Source organism: Artemia franciscana, chromosome 9 (genome assembly GCF_032884065.1).
Source record: "Artemia franciscana chromosome 9, ASM3288406v1, whole genome shotgun sequence".
NCBI lineage: Eukaryota > Metazoa > Arthropoda > Branchiopoda > Anostraca > Artemiidae > Artemia > Artemia franciscana.
In genome coordinates, this window is record NC_088871.1 from 5,178,634 (window position 1) to 5,193,335 (window position 14,702).

Genomic DNA, 14,702 nt, shown 5'->3' on the forward strand with positions numbered 1-14,702 from the left:
TCGGTAAACCTGACAATGTATTTATATGCACAGACAATGGGACAGCGAAGAATGTTGTATATTCGCAAGTTTTACGTAGTTAAAAACATATATATATATATATATATATATATATATCTATCTATATTCACAGGTGGGACACAGGGACACAACAACAATGGCGCGTAACTAATATGGCACGTAACGACTTACGGGCGTGGGGGGCTTGGGTGGGGGAGCGAAGCGCCCCAACCAACTAGGTGTTAACCAACCTAACAGCTAGCATAATATATTAATTCATCCTTCTACTCTTTACAGATGCTAAAGTATCACATTACTTAATTAATCTCAAACTAAGTTCCAGCGACCATTACAACATCTATTAGAATTTTTTGTAATTTTGTAATGTTTCTTTAATTTCCAACAGTAGATTACGCTGTGCTGCTTTATTTTACGAATTTTTTTTTGTGTGTGTGTCGTAGATAAGAAAACAATATGACCATCTCCTGTCCCAGAAATGACGTAATTTGTGCTCTTGAAATGTTCTCAGAAATGTAAGTGCTAGTATTCGAATAGAAAATTTGCAGTTTTTTTTCGAGAAAAATAAATTTATTCATTAATAGTTATTGGTTATTGAAAGACAGTGAATACAATCAAGAGATAACCTAGATTTTCCTCGTTCTACACTCAGCAGAATCTTTGCCCCATTGTAACCATCCTAGGTTACCCTTTGGTAGTTCGAGTCTATAAAATAAGCAAGTTACGAATTCTGGATATAGTTGTTTGAGAGTGTGCAGCTAATAAGCACAGGTTTAATGTGCATCCATACAGGGTGCTGGTTTCTGAGAAAGAGATTTCACAGCCAAGGTTAGGTCAGGTGGATTGCCATTAACAATTACCGTCGGCACAATTAAACTATAGTGTAAGGATTTTTTTTCTTTAAAGTAAAATCTATATACTGGTCTGTAAAATGCTGCGGAGGGAGCGTCAGTCTTACTAAACATTATCTTGTTTTAATTTGGACTTTCTTTTTATTTTCATTTTTGATTGTTTTGGTTCTTATTTATTTATTGATTTTGCTTAATGGCATTGATACGCTTGTAAAATTATTTGATTTTTGCAATTTTCGGTTACAGTTATCATTTATATTTCCTTGGCTAACTTTTTTGTGTAATTAGTTAACTGTAATCTTAAAAAGCTGTTTTAAGGTACGATGCAACACAAATATTTGATTTAGCAATATTTGTTAGTATTTGATTGAAGGTACGATTAGTACCTTAAACGTGATTTAATTTGTGATTTTAAAAGGTGTTTTAATTTGATTTATTAGTTTTTGATTAAGGTACGATTCAACACAAATATTTGATTTGGCACAACTATTTATTTAATATATTCCCTTTTCTTTTGTATTTTTTTTTCATACTTTAATTTAAAATGGCATTGGAACATCAGGATGGGAAAGGGACAAAGAATGGTCTGTTGGGGAAGGAAACAACACGCTCTTCCGCAGCACCTAAGGTTTATAGTTAAAAACTAATGATTTTGAGCACATTGCATAGTTAGTTGACAAAATAATTTATAATCGAAAAGTCTTTAATGATTATTATGCATATCCAAGAAGCTAGAGGAGATATGCATAAGCCTAGCATTATCACCTAATATTTTCTATCTTTAAGCTTAAAGGGTTGAAAAACAACTTTTTTCCGTTTTAACCAAAAAACAGGATAGCAGCTGAAACATGTCCTCCTGGTTTTTGTCAACTTTTTCCGTTTAATTCAAGCCCTATTTTTTTTTATTGTTCGTCAAAAAAAAAAGAAAAAAAATCAGAACAGTGCCGATGCTTACTTTGTATTTGCTTTTTTTGCAATAAAGTTAAAATATTTTATTGTGAATAGTCTCAAACATAATCTTGTATTGTTATATCAAAACCGCATTAGAATCGAAAATAAAATGTAATTAAATATTTAAGAGGGAAGGTGCTAAGCCTGCAAGAATTTTCAAACAGTTTGTGGTAATGAACTACATATAAAAAGTGACACAATAGTAACCGAAAGTCTATAAAATAGGTATATTAAAAGAATTAACTTATTATGCTAGTTCCACATATAAAAGAAACATTAAGTTTAGGTTTTTCAATCAAAGGCTTCGAGCCGGATAAAAATTTTCTGATTTTCAAAACAGGGGAAAATACCCCCGAATAGTCAAATAGTCTCAAAAAAATCGCACTATTGAGAAGAAAATTTCCTGGAGTTCAACTTTTCAGGGAAAATTTTACAGAAAGGGAGTTTGCGAGAATTCCTATATGATTTTTTTTTCTTACTTTCTCTTTGCCGATTAAATTTTACGTGTGGATATGTTAGCGGTAGTTGTCCAGGGTGAATATTCCTTGGGATTGAACTGTCTAAAGGATGTTTCCGTAAGGATTTTTTTTTTACTAAGGAGGGGGACCCAGATTTTTGGCATTATATAAAAACAACCAAAAAAAAATCAACTGAAAATAAGAGGAAACATTAAAACTTAAAGTGAACAGAAATAATAACGTATATGAAAAAGGGTTCGCCCTTCCTCAAAACCGCACTCCTTATTATAAAGTTTGAACGTTGTCCCAATTCTTTAATAACGACTCCTGAAACACAAGTGTTGTTTAAATAGTACAAAAAGAAGATTTCGATAAAAAATACCAAAAAATAATAACGTGAAGATTGAGTTGTTGAAATGGGGTCAACCTCTCTCATCTACGTATTAATTTCTGTTATTTTTAACCTTCAATACTGCTCCGAAGTTTGAGTTGAAAAAAACTTTTGTTTGTATTTAATTAGTTATAGTTATTTTTCTAGCATATGCGGTTTTGCAATAAAATAAACACCATATGAAGCTATCTTTCTCCAATTCACTACGAAATAAGATAATTGCACTTCAAATTCCTTTTCTTATTATTTATTTAATTTATTTGTTTTTGTGTGTTCATAAGGGCATAGATAAGGATTATACATTATCTACTCTCTCTGCATCATAGAGTGATATTTGTAAGTAAATTGGTTTCATTTTAATTTTTTTGTTAAATTTTTTATCAAGGGTTATTTTTTTCATTGTTTTCAAATTTAGATTTCACCCTTATCTCTTTTAAATGGTTAAGTTATAGATTATTTCTATTTTTAATGCTGAAACACTTGTTTTAATTACAATAAAACTATCCCTCGTGACTGTTATCTTTTTTCTTTCCACAGACCATAGGTCCGCTATATTTCTTAATATTTCTCAGTTTATCTTTTTTCATGGTAGGCCTGTCCAGCTTTAGATCTTTTATTGGAAAAAAAAACAAGTTACAACCTATCGTGCACAACAAAATATTTGAATAGACCTCGATTTAAATTTTTGGCAAAAATTATTTTCTTTTGGGATACACTTATAATAGTTTAAGAGTGGAAAATATAGTTATGCTTAATTTGTAGGTTCTCTGTTACAGAAATGTTCGTAGGGCAAAAAAAGATAAGAAAAGGAGAAATGTCAATTAAAGTATCAAACCTGTGTGACAAAGATATGCGCTTCACTGCATATCTGACCTTATCGCATTTGCTTTTGGCTTCAAATACAACACCGAAACTTCCTTTACCCAAATAGCCTTCTGTTTCAAATCCTTCAAGATAGTGAGCCATACTATGCAGTTGATACTTTCGGTAAATATGAATTAAGAAGTTTGTCTGAAAAGGAGTTAGGTTTACTTAATATTGAATTGGAACTAGATCATAAATGATCGCAAGCAATGGAAAGCATCTGATGAATAAAAAAGTTAACACTGTCTAATCTGCCTGTACATCAAAATCGTCAATTAACAAGATAAATAACAAAGCTAGGCAACTATTTTAAAGGCTTTTATAAAAGTGGTAGTGTCAGCCACATGGTACCAGAAGATTAAAACGTCCAAAAACAATCTAAGACGCAGTTGTCGGGTTGACTTTACAATTCTAAATGAATCAATCCAACCCAAATGGGAAGTTGTTTGGATAGTCGCAGCGATCAGGGATTACTGAGGACTTATCTTGGATAGCCGAAGCACCTCTTTTGGTATAGGAGATCTAAGGTATAGGGAAAGTTAGACAAGTAGCATATCCAATGTTTTGTCCTAAAACCATGTTTAATTACCGAAAAATGACAGCTAATCTCTACGAAAAAATATCCTTACCAACAATTAGTCAAAATCTATGTTAAAACAAATTCTATATGTGAAACTATATGTCTTTTAGCGGTAGACCTCTTTTGCGCTTTGTGTGAATATAAAGAAGGCCTTTTATTGACATTTTGTAGAGCGGGCGATTCTGTTGATGTAAGGGGTAGAGTCCTATTATGTGATTAAATAAAAAACAAACAAGTTTTTTCAACTGAAAATAAGGAGCGACATTAAAACTTAAAACGCACTGAAATTACTCCGTATATGAAAGGGGCTGTTGCATTTTCAACGTCCAACTCTTTACGCTAAAGTTTGACTCTTTCTGTTAACTCTACTTTTTAAAACAGAGAAAACCTTTAGTGTAAAGAGCGGGACGTTGAGGAGGGAACAGCCCCTTTCATATACGGAGTAATTTCTGTTCGATGTAAGTTTTAATGTCGCTCCTTACTTTCAGTTAAAAAAAACTTGTTTTAATTATTTACTTACTGAACGTTTTTACATTCATGCATGTTTTGATTTTGACTCTCTGCACATGAATACTTAAAACAAAATTTACATATTATTTTTTTTTGGCTAAATGGCTTTGCTTAGTTTTGATCGGATAATTTTGAGAAAAAAGGAGTGGGGGAGGAGGCTTTGTTGCCCTTCAATCTTTTGGTTACTTAAAAGGGCAACTAGAACTTTTAATTTCTTATGAACGTTGTTATTAATAAAAAATATACGTAACTTTCAAATTAACTTTCGTAACGAACTTCTATATTCGTACATTTTATTACTTATATGAGGAGCTTTTCCCGTTCTTTAATACCTTTCTCTTTACACTAAAGCTTAAATTTTGTACCAATTCTTTAAGAATGACCCCTGAATCCCAAAGGCCGTAGAAGAAATAGTTTAAATTATTAAAATACTTTAGGGTAAAGAGCAGGTATTTAGGAGGAGATGAACCCCTCATATGCCTAACGATTTCCGTTCGTCTGGTTTTAATGCAGCTCCTTACTTTCAGTTGAAAAAACTTTTCGTATTTATCGTTTCATTGCTTTTTGTTTAAAGTAGTATTAGAAAATCCTGCACCCCCTTCATAGAAAATTCTCCTCCCATGACAAATTCCACCATGAAAAGATTCTCCTATGTAACCTCCTCCCTATCCAAGAAAAAATTCCCCTGAAAACGTCTGTACACTTCCCAATAACCATTACTATAAGCAAACACAGATAAAAGTTTTTAAATTGTAGCCCCTCCCCCGGAGACTGTGAGGTAGGAAGTCGTCCCAAAGACATAGTTATTAAGTTTTTCAACTATGCTGAACAAAATGGCTTCTCATAATTCTGACCCGTTGACTTAGGGAAAAAATAAGCGTGGGAGGGGGTCTATGTGCCCTCCAACATTTTTGGTCACTTAAAAAGGGTACTAGATATTTCAATTTCAGTTAGAATGAGCCTGGCACGTAGGCAGGGAGGCCTTCGGCCCCCCCCCCCAAATTTTGTGAAATGTTTAATTTCCGCATGGTTGCTTGGCATTTCTGGCAAAAGTAGGACATTTATTAAGAATCATGTGTGAAACCTTTTTTTGTTATTTTACAGCATGGTATTATCCAGTCAAGTCACTGCCTAATTATTAACCCATTTTCTATCTAACTTTTTACTGTCTTTGAAGTAGGGAGAGTGGGGCTGGTGTAAACTTCGAAATTACTGAAAGTAGGTTAGATACATAATTACCAACAGGTCGGAAAAGAGTTCCGTACCTGGAGAGTTAAGGCATGACATGGTGGAAAAGAGTTCCACTCATGGGATATATGCCAACAGGTCAGAAAAGAGTTCCGTACCGGGGGAGTTAAGGGTTGAAGTAGGGGAGAGTGGGGTTGGTTCGGACGGTTGGTTGGTGTGGTGAATCTGGACAAGCGCTTCTCTCCCTACAGTGCCGTCTTCTAATCAAGAAAAAAACACTGTAGACCTGCCATCTAGCATTCTATTTGCATATGTAGTTTTGTTACCCCTCGTGCTGTCGTTTTGGAAATATTTGAAAAAAAAAAAACAAAACAAGAAAAGGCATCCTGTATCTTCTTTAATTTGAGATTTAATTCAGCCTTTATTAATAAACATTTAGCTTTCTTAATGCATGACCCGTTTAACTTAAACTTTGTTAAGTTGTTTCGATTTCGGTTTTTGGCGCCATCTGTAAGTTCTGAGGCGTAGGTGAGTTTCAGGCTTTTTTCTTTCAGGTGGGGTTGATTTGGACAACTACAGTGGGGTGCATTCGGACATTGTCCGAACCAACCCCACAATCCCTTAATTAGCGATTGTACTGTTATTTTTTTGTAAAGTGAGTTTTGTCTTTCCACAGCATAATAGAAATATCCTTGATATTAGGGCGTTTATCCCCCCTTTTCAGGATAAAGTACAGCATTTAATGGATCAATTTCACAAACTATCATTTTTCATTAATGTCAACGTTTTCGCAATAGACTCCTATGCCTTCTCAAGAAAAGAACATAATTTGCACTTAACTGAAAACAGAAACTTTATATGTTTTCATTTTATAACGTTAAGAAATTAAAAATTATTGAAATTTTATGGAATAAATTTACTGACGATGCATGTTCATTTGCATTTTTTTCAGCAAAGTTCAAATTGTGCTATTTCCCGGAGAAAGTATAGGGGTTGTGATGATCCTCCCCTTTAAGCTTTCTCTCAGAATTCCAACTTAATGCAAAAATCAATTATTAAGATACACTACTTTGACAATCTAATTGCACATAGCGTATTTTGTTAGTTAGAATTTGGTATCAATTTTCTATCAAATTTTATCTTCAGACACTAAACATTACTAGTGCTGGTATCACAGTAGTTGCGATGGTAGTGCGAAAAGTAGTTGCAATGTGTTTTATTAATAGTAGTAGCAACAGTAGTAGCGGCACCATTAACAGCGATAGTTTTATATGCATCTTGCCTTTTAGTCAGTAGAATATCCCTTTCATGATGCCTCGAATTTCACCTTGACACGGTAAGCCATTCCAATAATATTGCTGATGTGGAGTTTTGAGCCCCTTTTGACCCCCTTTTCACCTTAATACTCCATACCTTACAAGTTGTTGCAATTGAAGCAGCATTTGCATTAGTAGAAGTAGCAGTAAAAGCAGTTTTAGTACTGAAATGCATATAATACCTTTTTTCAATTGACCCCCATCCCTTTAAGTATTCTCCGAAAGTTTCAACTTAGTACCCAAATCTACTATTGAAATACGCCCTTTTGACAATCCACATGCAAATACTGTGTTTTGACCTAATTCAAATTTCCGCTCAAAATTTTGGTCTATTTTCCACCTTCATACACACAGTCTTAAATTTTAATAGCATCATGATGGTAATGGCACTAGTAGGAACAGCAATAGCAGTAATAATGTATTATTAGAAGTAGTAATAACAGTAGTAGCAGCAGTACATAAGGCTTTGAAGTTTCTAGGATCAACCATTTTTGCCGCTCCGTATTTGTAAGGTTTTCGGGGAAATCCCGAAGACTTAGGGAATAGATAAAGCCGCAAGGCCTATTGAACCTATTGTCAAATCCTTGCTGGTTTTACTGAAATATTCATTTTGTTTACAATAGTATAATAAGTAAAAAATATATATTTTTAGTATAATTAGTTTTGTTAAAGCGCCAAATACGCAGTAGGTCTTAGGGTATTACCGCTAGGGAAACAGGCAGTAGCTAAACTCTTGTTTATAGTGTAGATTATAGGTGTCTTGAATGGTTTTGCAAAGAACTATTAATATTAAACTGAATTCCCATGATTTTTGGAGAAATATTGTTAAAAAGTTTCATTGTTAGGAAGGGAGGGGGGTCGGCCGTGCAGGAGAGGGGGGCAGGGGTCAGCTCCCTTAGATTTTGGGAGTGAAACATCATTAATAAATTTTTTAAGTGGGGATGGTGGTCGACCTTCGCCGATCTTTGAACTATTTTAAAAACCCTCGCATTAAAACCTTACCAGTTACCTCATCTTTTGACTTTGACATCCCATCTCATCTTTTGACGACTCATCTTTTGATGAAATGGCTATCTCAAAACGTTGTTTGGATGGATTTGGAATAAAGGGGGCAGGGGGGTTAGCTGCTCTCAGGTCCCATTTTGACTCTTACAAATTTAAATAGAAATTTCAATTTTCAAACGAAAGAGTCCCATCTGAAGTTTATATGACAATTGCTTCCATAATCATCTTATCAAACCCGGAGCGTAATTTACAACATTTGCTCCAAGGTTTCGGGGAGTTGTGTAGACTCCGGAGTTTGTATTATATTATCTTTGGTCTATTTTGGACAAAACAAATACATCAAAAATTTGTTTGGCTGCATTTGGGGACGGAGGGCTTCTGGGGAGAAGCTAGATGCCATCAGATAACTTTTGACTCCCAAAAAGTGAAATAGAACTTTCGATTTCTGGTCATTTGAGTCCCTCCCGAGGTATACGTCTTATTTCCCCCGAAGCTTGCAAAGTTTAAACCTTACATGCCCCAGGGGTATATGTTACAGCCCATTCCTCGTGCTCAGGGGGGATATATTGACCCTGAAGTTTTTGTAATCTGATTGTTGGACTATTTCAAACAAAATTGACGTCTCAAAATTTCAAATTGATGTAATTGGGGAAGAGAGGGTTTGTGTGTGTGTGTGGGGGGGGGGGGAAGGGTGGAAATCTGCTGATTAATTTTGATGACTCCTAGAAATGTATCTAGATCTTTCAATTTCCCATCAAATGAGCCCCTTCTGAAATTTACACGAGCACCCCTTTCATAAAAACCATACATGCCCCCGGCATAACTTACAACGGCCGGCCTAGGGCCCAGGGGGTTATGTCAGCCCCAGAGATTTTGTTTTCCAGTGTTTGAACTATTTTAAAAAGATTTGCTGGATTAATTTGGGGAAATAAGTGTATTGAGGGGGTGGCTAGTTACCTTCCGATCACTTCTGACTCTTAAAAGGTGCACTATAACTTCTGATTTTCAATTGAATGAACGCCCTCAAAGTTTACACGACCTTCGTTACTATATGATGTGCCTCTGGGAAAACAAAATAGAGCAGTCGAACCTCACGGCCTTACGGTTGGTGGAGGAGGGAGGCAAATTCCGACCAGATCAATTTTGACTCTTAAAAAGGGAACTAGAACTTTCACATTCTAATAATTTGAGTCTTCTCTGCAATTCATACGACCACCTCCTCCATGTGGGGTGTGAGGGGATGTCTTGACCCTGATTTTTTTTTTCTATCTGATCTTTGGACAGTTTAAAAAAATGGATATTGCAAAATTTCAATCGGATGCATTTGGGTGAGAGGGTGTAGGGGGGATTATGTTATCTGGTAACTTTTTATCTTTCTTAAAAAGGTAACAAGAAATTTTAATTTCCAATTCAAATGAGCCAATTTTGAAGGTTGTACGACCACCCCCTACATAAAATCTTATATGTCGCCGGGGCCTAGCTTGCAACACTTACCCTAGGCTCTGGGGGTTGAGTCAACTCCGAATTTTGTGTTTTTGGATCTTTAAACTATTTTGGACTTAATGGCTATCTCAAAATTTTGATCTGATACAATCAGGCAAATTAAGGTGTAGGAGGTGGGGGTCGATCTACTTTGATTACTTTTGATTCCTCTTAAAAGGTAGATAGACCTTTCGATTTCCAACCATATGAGCCACCTCTGAAGTTTATACGGCCACCCATTACACAAAACCTAATATGCCCCAGGGCATAATTTACAACACTTAACCCTGGTTCTAGGGGGGTTGTATTGATCCCAGAGTTTGTGTTATTTGAACTTTAAACTATTTTGAACAAAATGTTGATTGCAAAATTTTATCGGATGCATTAGGGGAAAAAGAGCCTTGGGTGAGGGGGGGTTCTTGTTACCCTCCGAGATCTTTTGAATCTTAAAAAGGACACTAGAAATTATATTTTACAATTAAGCCCCCTCCGAAGTTTATACGACCATTCCTTCCATAAAAACCTTGTATGCCCCCTGGGCATAATTTACAACACTTGCTCCCAGGCTCTGGGCGGCTGTAGAATTTTCAAAACTGCCTTACAAAAATTTGGTCAAAAGGTAAATAGCGACGGTCGAATTCATTTGGGGGAAAAGATTGCCAGGTGCCATCAGATCACTTTTGCCTCTTAAAAGATGAATTAGAACTTTCAATTTCTAATCACTTGAGTCACCTCTGGGGTTAGTTCGGCCATCTCTTCCATAACCACCTTGTATGCTTCTGGAGAATAAATAACGAGCCTTACTCTAGGCTCTGGATGGGTTTTGTTGAACCCGAAGTTTTTGTTATCTGATCACTGGACTATTTCAAACAAACTGGCTATCTCAAATTTTTAATCAGATACAATTGGAAAAAAGAGGGTGTGTGGGGGGGAGGGTTATATGCCATCCAATCACTTTTGACTCATAGAAAGGTGACCAGAATTTTCAATTTTCGATCAAATGAGCCACCTCCTGAAGTTTACAGAACAGCCCCGTACATAAAACCTTATATGCCCTCTAGGGCAAACCTACTGCTCCAAAAGGGCACCCTTTCATCGTTACTTGGAAAGGGTCCTTATTTTAGTTCCAATGTTTATTTTGAGATTTGATATTTACGTTGTCCTTTGAAGTTTTACCTGCAGTTTTTCTTTATTGTTATTATTCTGCTCTGAGGACGGTTGAGCGGAGGTTTCAACTGAACCATTTTCATAATTTTTCCTTCTGTTTTTCACTGGCTGTTAAAGTCCTCGTTTCTCTCTTCTTTGTGATTTTTTGTTTGATCATGTTATTAGAAACAAAAACATTCAGCTCGAAAAAAAGATTATTTTGATAAAGCACAATCTAGGCTTCTGATCGTTTTAAGTTCAAAGTTTCAGTTCGTTTGAGTTCAGTTTTGGTTTGAGTGAAAAATTCAATTATTTATTGTAATTTTGTTTTTGTCATTTTGTTGTGACTTTTATTTTTGTAAAGTGGGATGTAGTAAAATTTGTTAATATTGTAAGCTCGTAATTGCCTAATTTGTAAGTAATATTAGAAGCTATGTGCAAGCTTTGCTAAATTTTGCTACCACGGGGAGGCAACCCATAACAGATAACTTAGTTCAAAATAGATTTTTCATCCCAAAAAAGCTCACCAAACCCAGAAAAACTACCTGTTAATCAGATTACAGTGCAAATAATTTGTCGTCTAGGTCAACGTCATTTAGGGTTCTTATGTCAATACAACAAAGCGAAAAAATTTAAATCCAAAAATGTTACAAACTTATAATAAACTAAGTTTTCCTACTTGAATTCATGTTTCTTCACACAAATAAGTAACTAACTTATATATGCAGTTGTACGTCAATTAGATAAGATTCAAACATGCATTGGAATGATAACATACCGATAAATAATGTCTTGGGACAAAGGTTTGTGTTTCCATGATTAATAACTAGTCCAGACAGGTGGACTTGAACAATTTCACAGATAATGACTTTTATCAACTCTTTAATGGTTGTTAATTACGAGGCAGAGGCTGATTGGGAGAATATTCAAACTAAATGGCTGGCTAAAAAGATAGTTTTGTAATTTCTGGTGGATTATCTAAGTCAAATCTTAGTCATTCCTTTTTTGTAGAATCTATAGTAGTTGAAAATAGGTATTAAATTTCATCATTTTAAACTATTCCTCATAAATAAATAATATAATCATCGTAATTTAATTTTCCTTTTATTTTTTCTTATGTCTGGGCCCTTCCATTGCGTCTAAGCCAATTATTTGATAAACAATAATCATTTACTAAAAACAATGAGTTTTTTAATCGTTTAATTTGATATCCAACTTATGCTACCAAAGAGGAATATGAAAATGGAAATGAGTTGGTTTGAAAAGTCCAAATAAACGTCAATAATATCCTTAAGTCTAAATATTACAAATAGAGTTAGGGGTTCTGCGTATTAATTTTGTATCATGGTTAGATTAATAGAGTAATATTTTTTGAAAACGGGCTGTAAATTCAAAAAATTAATAAAAGACGAAAAGGAAAATCATTAGATGTACGAGAGGGATGGAGCCTATGACTACATCCTTGACTATGAACCTGTTTGTGAAGGCATATTTAAGTGATGCCCAAGATAAATTTTGAGGTTTTTAAGTCCTGATCGATAAGAAATGGTTATTCTTTCTTCGATAGACGTTCAAGAAAATAATATGGATACATGGTGCTAGTTAAGTTCTTTCTCCTCCATTCTTCCGTCTATTGAATTTGCAACTTTGAGGGAACTCTTATCGTAGACTGCTACCGACCTTGGAAGCTATTAGATAAAGATAAAAACAAGTTTTTTCAAATAAAATTAAGGCGCAATATTAGCAATTAAAACGAACAGAAATCAATACATATAGAGGGGGGGATGTATTCCTCCTATCTTTCTCCTACAGTTTCTTAGTACTTCTCACAGAGGTCAGGGGAGCATGACAGACTCAAGTCCGTTAAATAAGGAGGGTTCGGCTCTGGGTTTGTAACTCACACTGGGGTCCCTGAGGGGCAACCCTGAATGGAAAAACACCGGCCACTGAAACGTTTACAACAGCCTTGGATGCTTTATCGCCTCCCACAACAACAACCCCTGCAAGCCCCAGTAACCCATTTCTGACTTCAAACTGAACCTGAGGATGGGTTTTCGGAATGTAAGGACGAAGGGCCAGATATCCAAGACACGAAAAGTTATTAATGGGTTGAGACAATACACCATCGATATACTTGCTCTCAATGTTCTTGTTCTCACATCGATATACAAAATTTCTATCAGATGTATTTTGAAAAAAATACCAAGTTTGTCTGTGAGTATGGGGGGGGTATCTGCCCTCTTATCACTTTGAATCTTAAAAAGAGCAGAGAAAGAGCTTAGAACTTCTGATCATCAACCCAATGAGGCCACTCCGAAATTCATACCACCACGCTTTTTATAAAAACCTTATATGCCCCCAGGGCATAAATTACAACCCTTGCCCTGAGGACTGGTGGGGGGAGGGTTTCATCCTCAAAACAATATTCCCAGGCCTTCCAACAAAGCTGAACAAAATGACAAATACAAATTTTATTGGATGTGTTTAGGGAAATAGTGGGTTTGGGAGGCGGCATAGTTACCGTTCAATCACTTTAGACAATTAAAAAGGGACAAGCTCTATAAATTTCCAATCAAAGAAGTCCTTTTTGAAGTTTCTATGACAAATCCTTCGATACAAAGTTCCCAGGTCTAAAAAAAAGAAAAGAAAAGAAAATAATACATTGTGCCAACATCACTCTTTACTTAAAAAGCGCTATTGCATTGCCTATGATTATGAAAATAAAGTGTAAGATTTAACCCCAAAATGAGCAAAATTTATTCTAAATAGGAGTGGGATTGACCTTTCCTCATCTCAACCTTTGTCTCGTGCTCCTAGAAGCTTTAGAGGATGTATATTAGACCAGAAATAAAGAGTTTCAGTCCTTTTTATTAGTCGAAAGTGACCAGGGACCAAGCAGCACGAGAGGGTATTTTCTGGTTGGGTTATTTTCTGGAAGAATAAGTGGGGGTATTTTCTGCGGGGATTATTTAGCATGGAAAAGGGTAATTTTTCGTAGGGGGGAGTTTGGTTGGTAAATGTCTAGTCCCACATATAGACTATCAATATGGTATACTTACAAAATCTCATGAACAGCTGTGAATTTGAAACTTCCAGAGAGTATTCAAGGTGAAGTTAAACTATATCAAAAGACACTATTGGGATCGTTGTTGTCAAACTGGCATGCCCATCATGGGAGCCATCTTTCCCCCAGAAAATGACCCCCTGAAAGAAAGCCAAAGAAAACAACCCCTCCTCCGGGAAAGTAAAGCCCCCGTAGAATGTATCCTCCAGAACATATCCACCCTTGATAATACTTCTCGCTGAATATACCCCTGGAAAACGCCATCCCACGGCTGGCTGGTCTCCAATCACTTTGACATATATAAAAACAAGGACTTACTCTGATTTTTGACGGAATGAGTACCCTCTGAAGTTTATACAGCCTTTAGGTGGAGATTGGTATGAGAAAGGGGTCGTCACCCTCTAACACAGAATAAATTCTGTTCATTTTGGGTTTAATGTTACTCTTTACTTCCATAATAACAGCATAAACAAGAAATATTCACTTAAATCAAAAGGGAATAAACATCAATTTCACGTTTTTGATGTGAAATTTAAAATTTTTTCATATCCACTCCCCTTCCCCTCTGTTGGGTATTTCTAACGTCATAATCTAGTAGTGCCAGGTATGTATCAAAGTCGAATCAATACTGCTACTGGCTTGCTGCTAAATGGCACTTTAGTGCCATTTAGTGCCCGTGTAAGATGATGGGCCACCCTAGCACCACGTCCACTCTTACAAACATAAGACACTAGTTGTCAACTTTAAAATCTACATTTGCCTTCTTTCTTCTATCTCTTGAAAAATTTCTGTGCTGCTGCCTCCCCAGCTTGGCTCTGGATCTGTCATCGTCCACAAATTTTCCACCAAAGAAAAACCAGGGTCAATGTTGTATGGGT

At 35.6% G+C, this 14,702-nt stretch overlaps 2 protein-coding genes across 5 annotated transcripts in view; both read right to left on the reverse strand.

Moving 5' to 3' along the window:
• The window catches only part of LOC136030924 (uncharacterized), a 307,594-nt gene extending 296,185 nt beyond the window's left edge, over positions 1-11,409 (reverse strand). The window contains exon 1 of the mRNA XM_065710028.1: positions 11,306-11,409. The gene's annotated coding sequence lies outside the window, so the exon portion shown is untranslated. The remainder of the gene's footprint in view (positions 1-11,305) is intronic.
• Positions 1-11,549, reverse strand: part of LOC136030925 (eukaryotic translation initiation factor 2-alpha kinase-like) — a 103,502-nt gene extending 91,953 nt beyond the window's left edge. For 2 of the 4 annotated variants that reach the window (XM_065710029.1, XM_065710032.1), the window contains exons 1-2: positions 11,440-11,548; positions 3,505-3,680 (exon numbers count right to left, since the gene is read on the reverse strand). In XM_065710029.1, the coding sequence (XP_065566101.1) occupies positions 3,505-3,635 (131 nt within the window). In that variant the 5' untranslated portion in view covers positions 3,636-3,680; positions 11,440-11,548. Of the gene's footprint in view, positions 1-3,504; positions 3,681-11,415 lie in introns of all 4 variants that reach the window. The other 2 variants (XM_065710031.1, XM_065710030.1) reach the window with 2 other exon arrangements.
• Between the last annotated feature and the right edge of the window lie 3,153 nt (positions 11,550-14,702).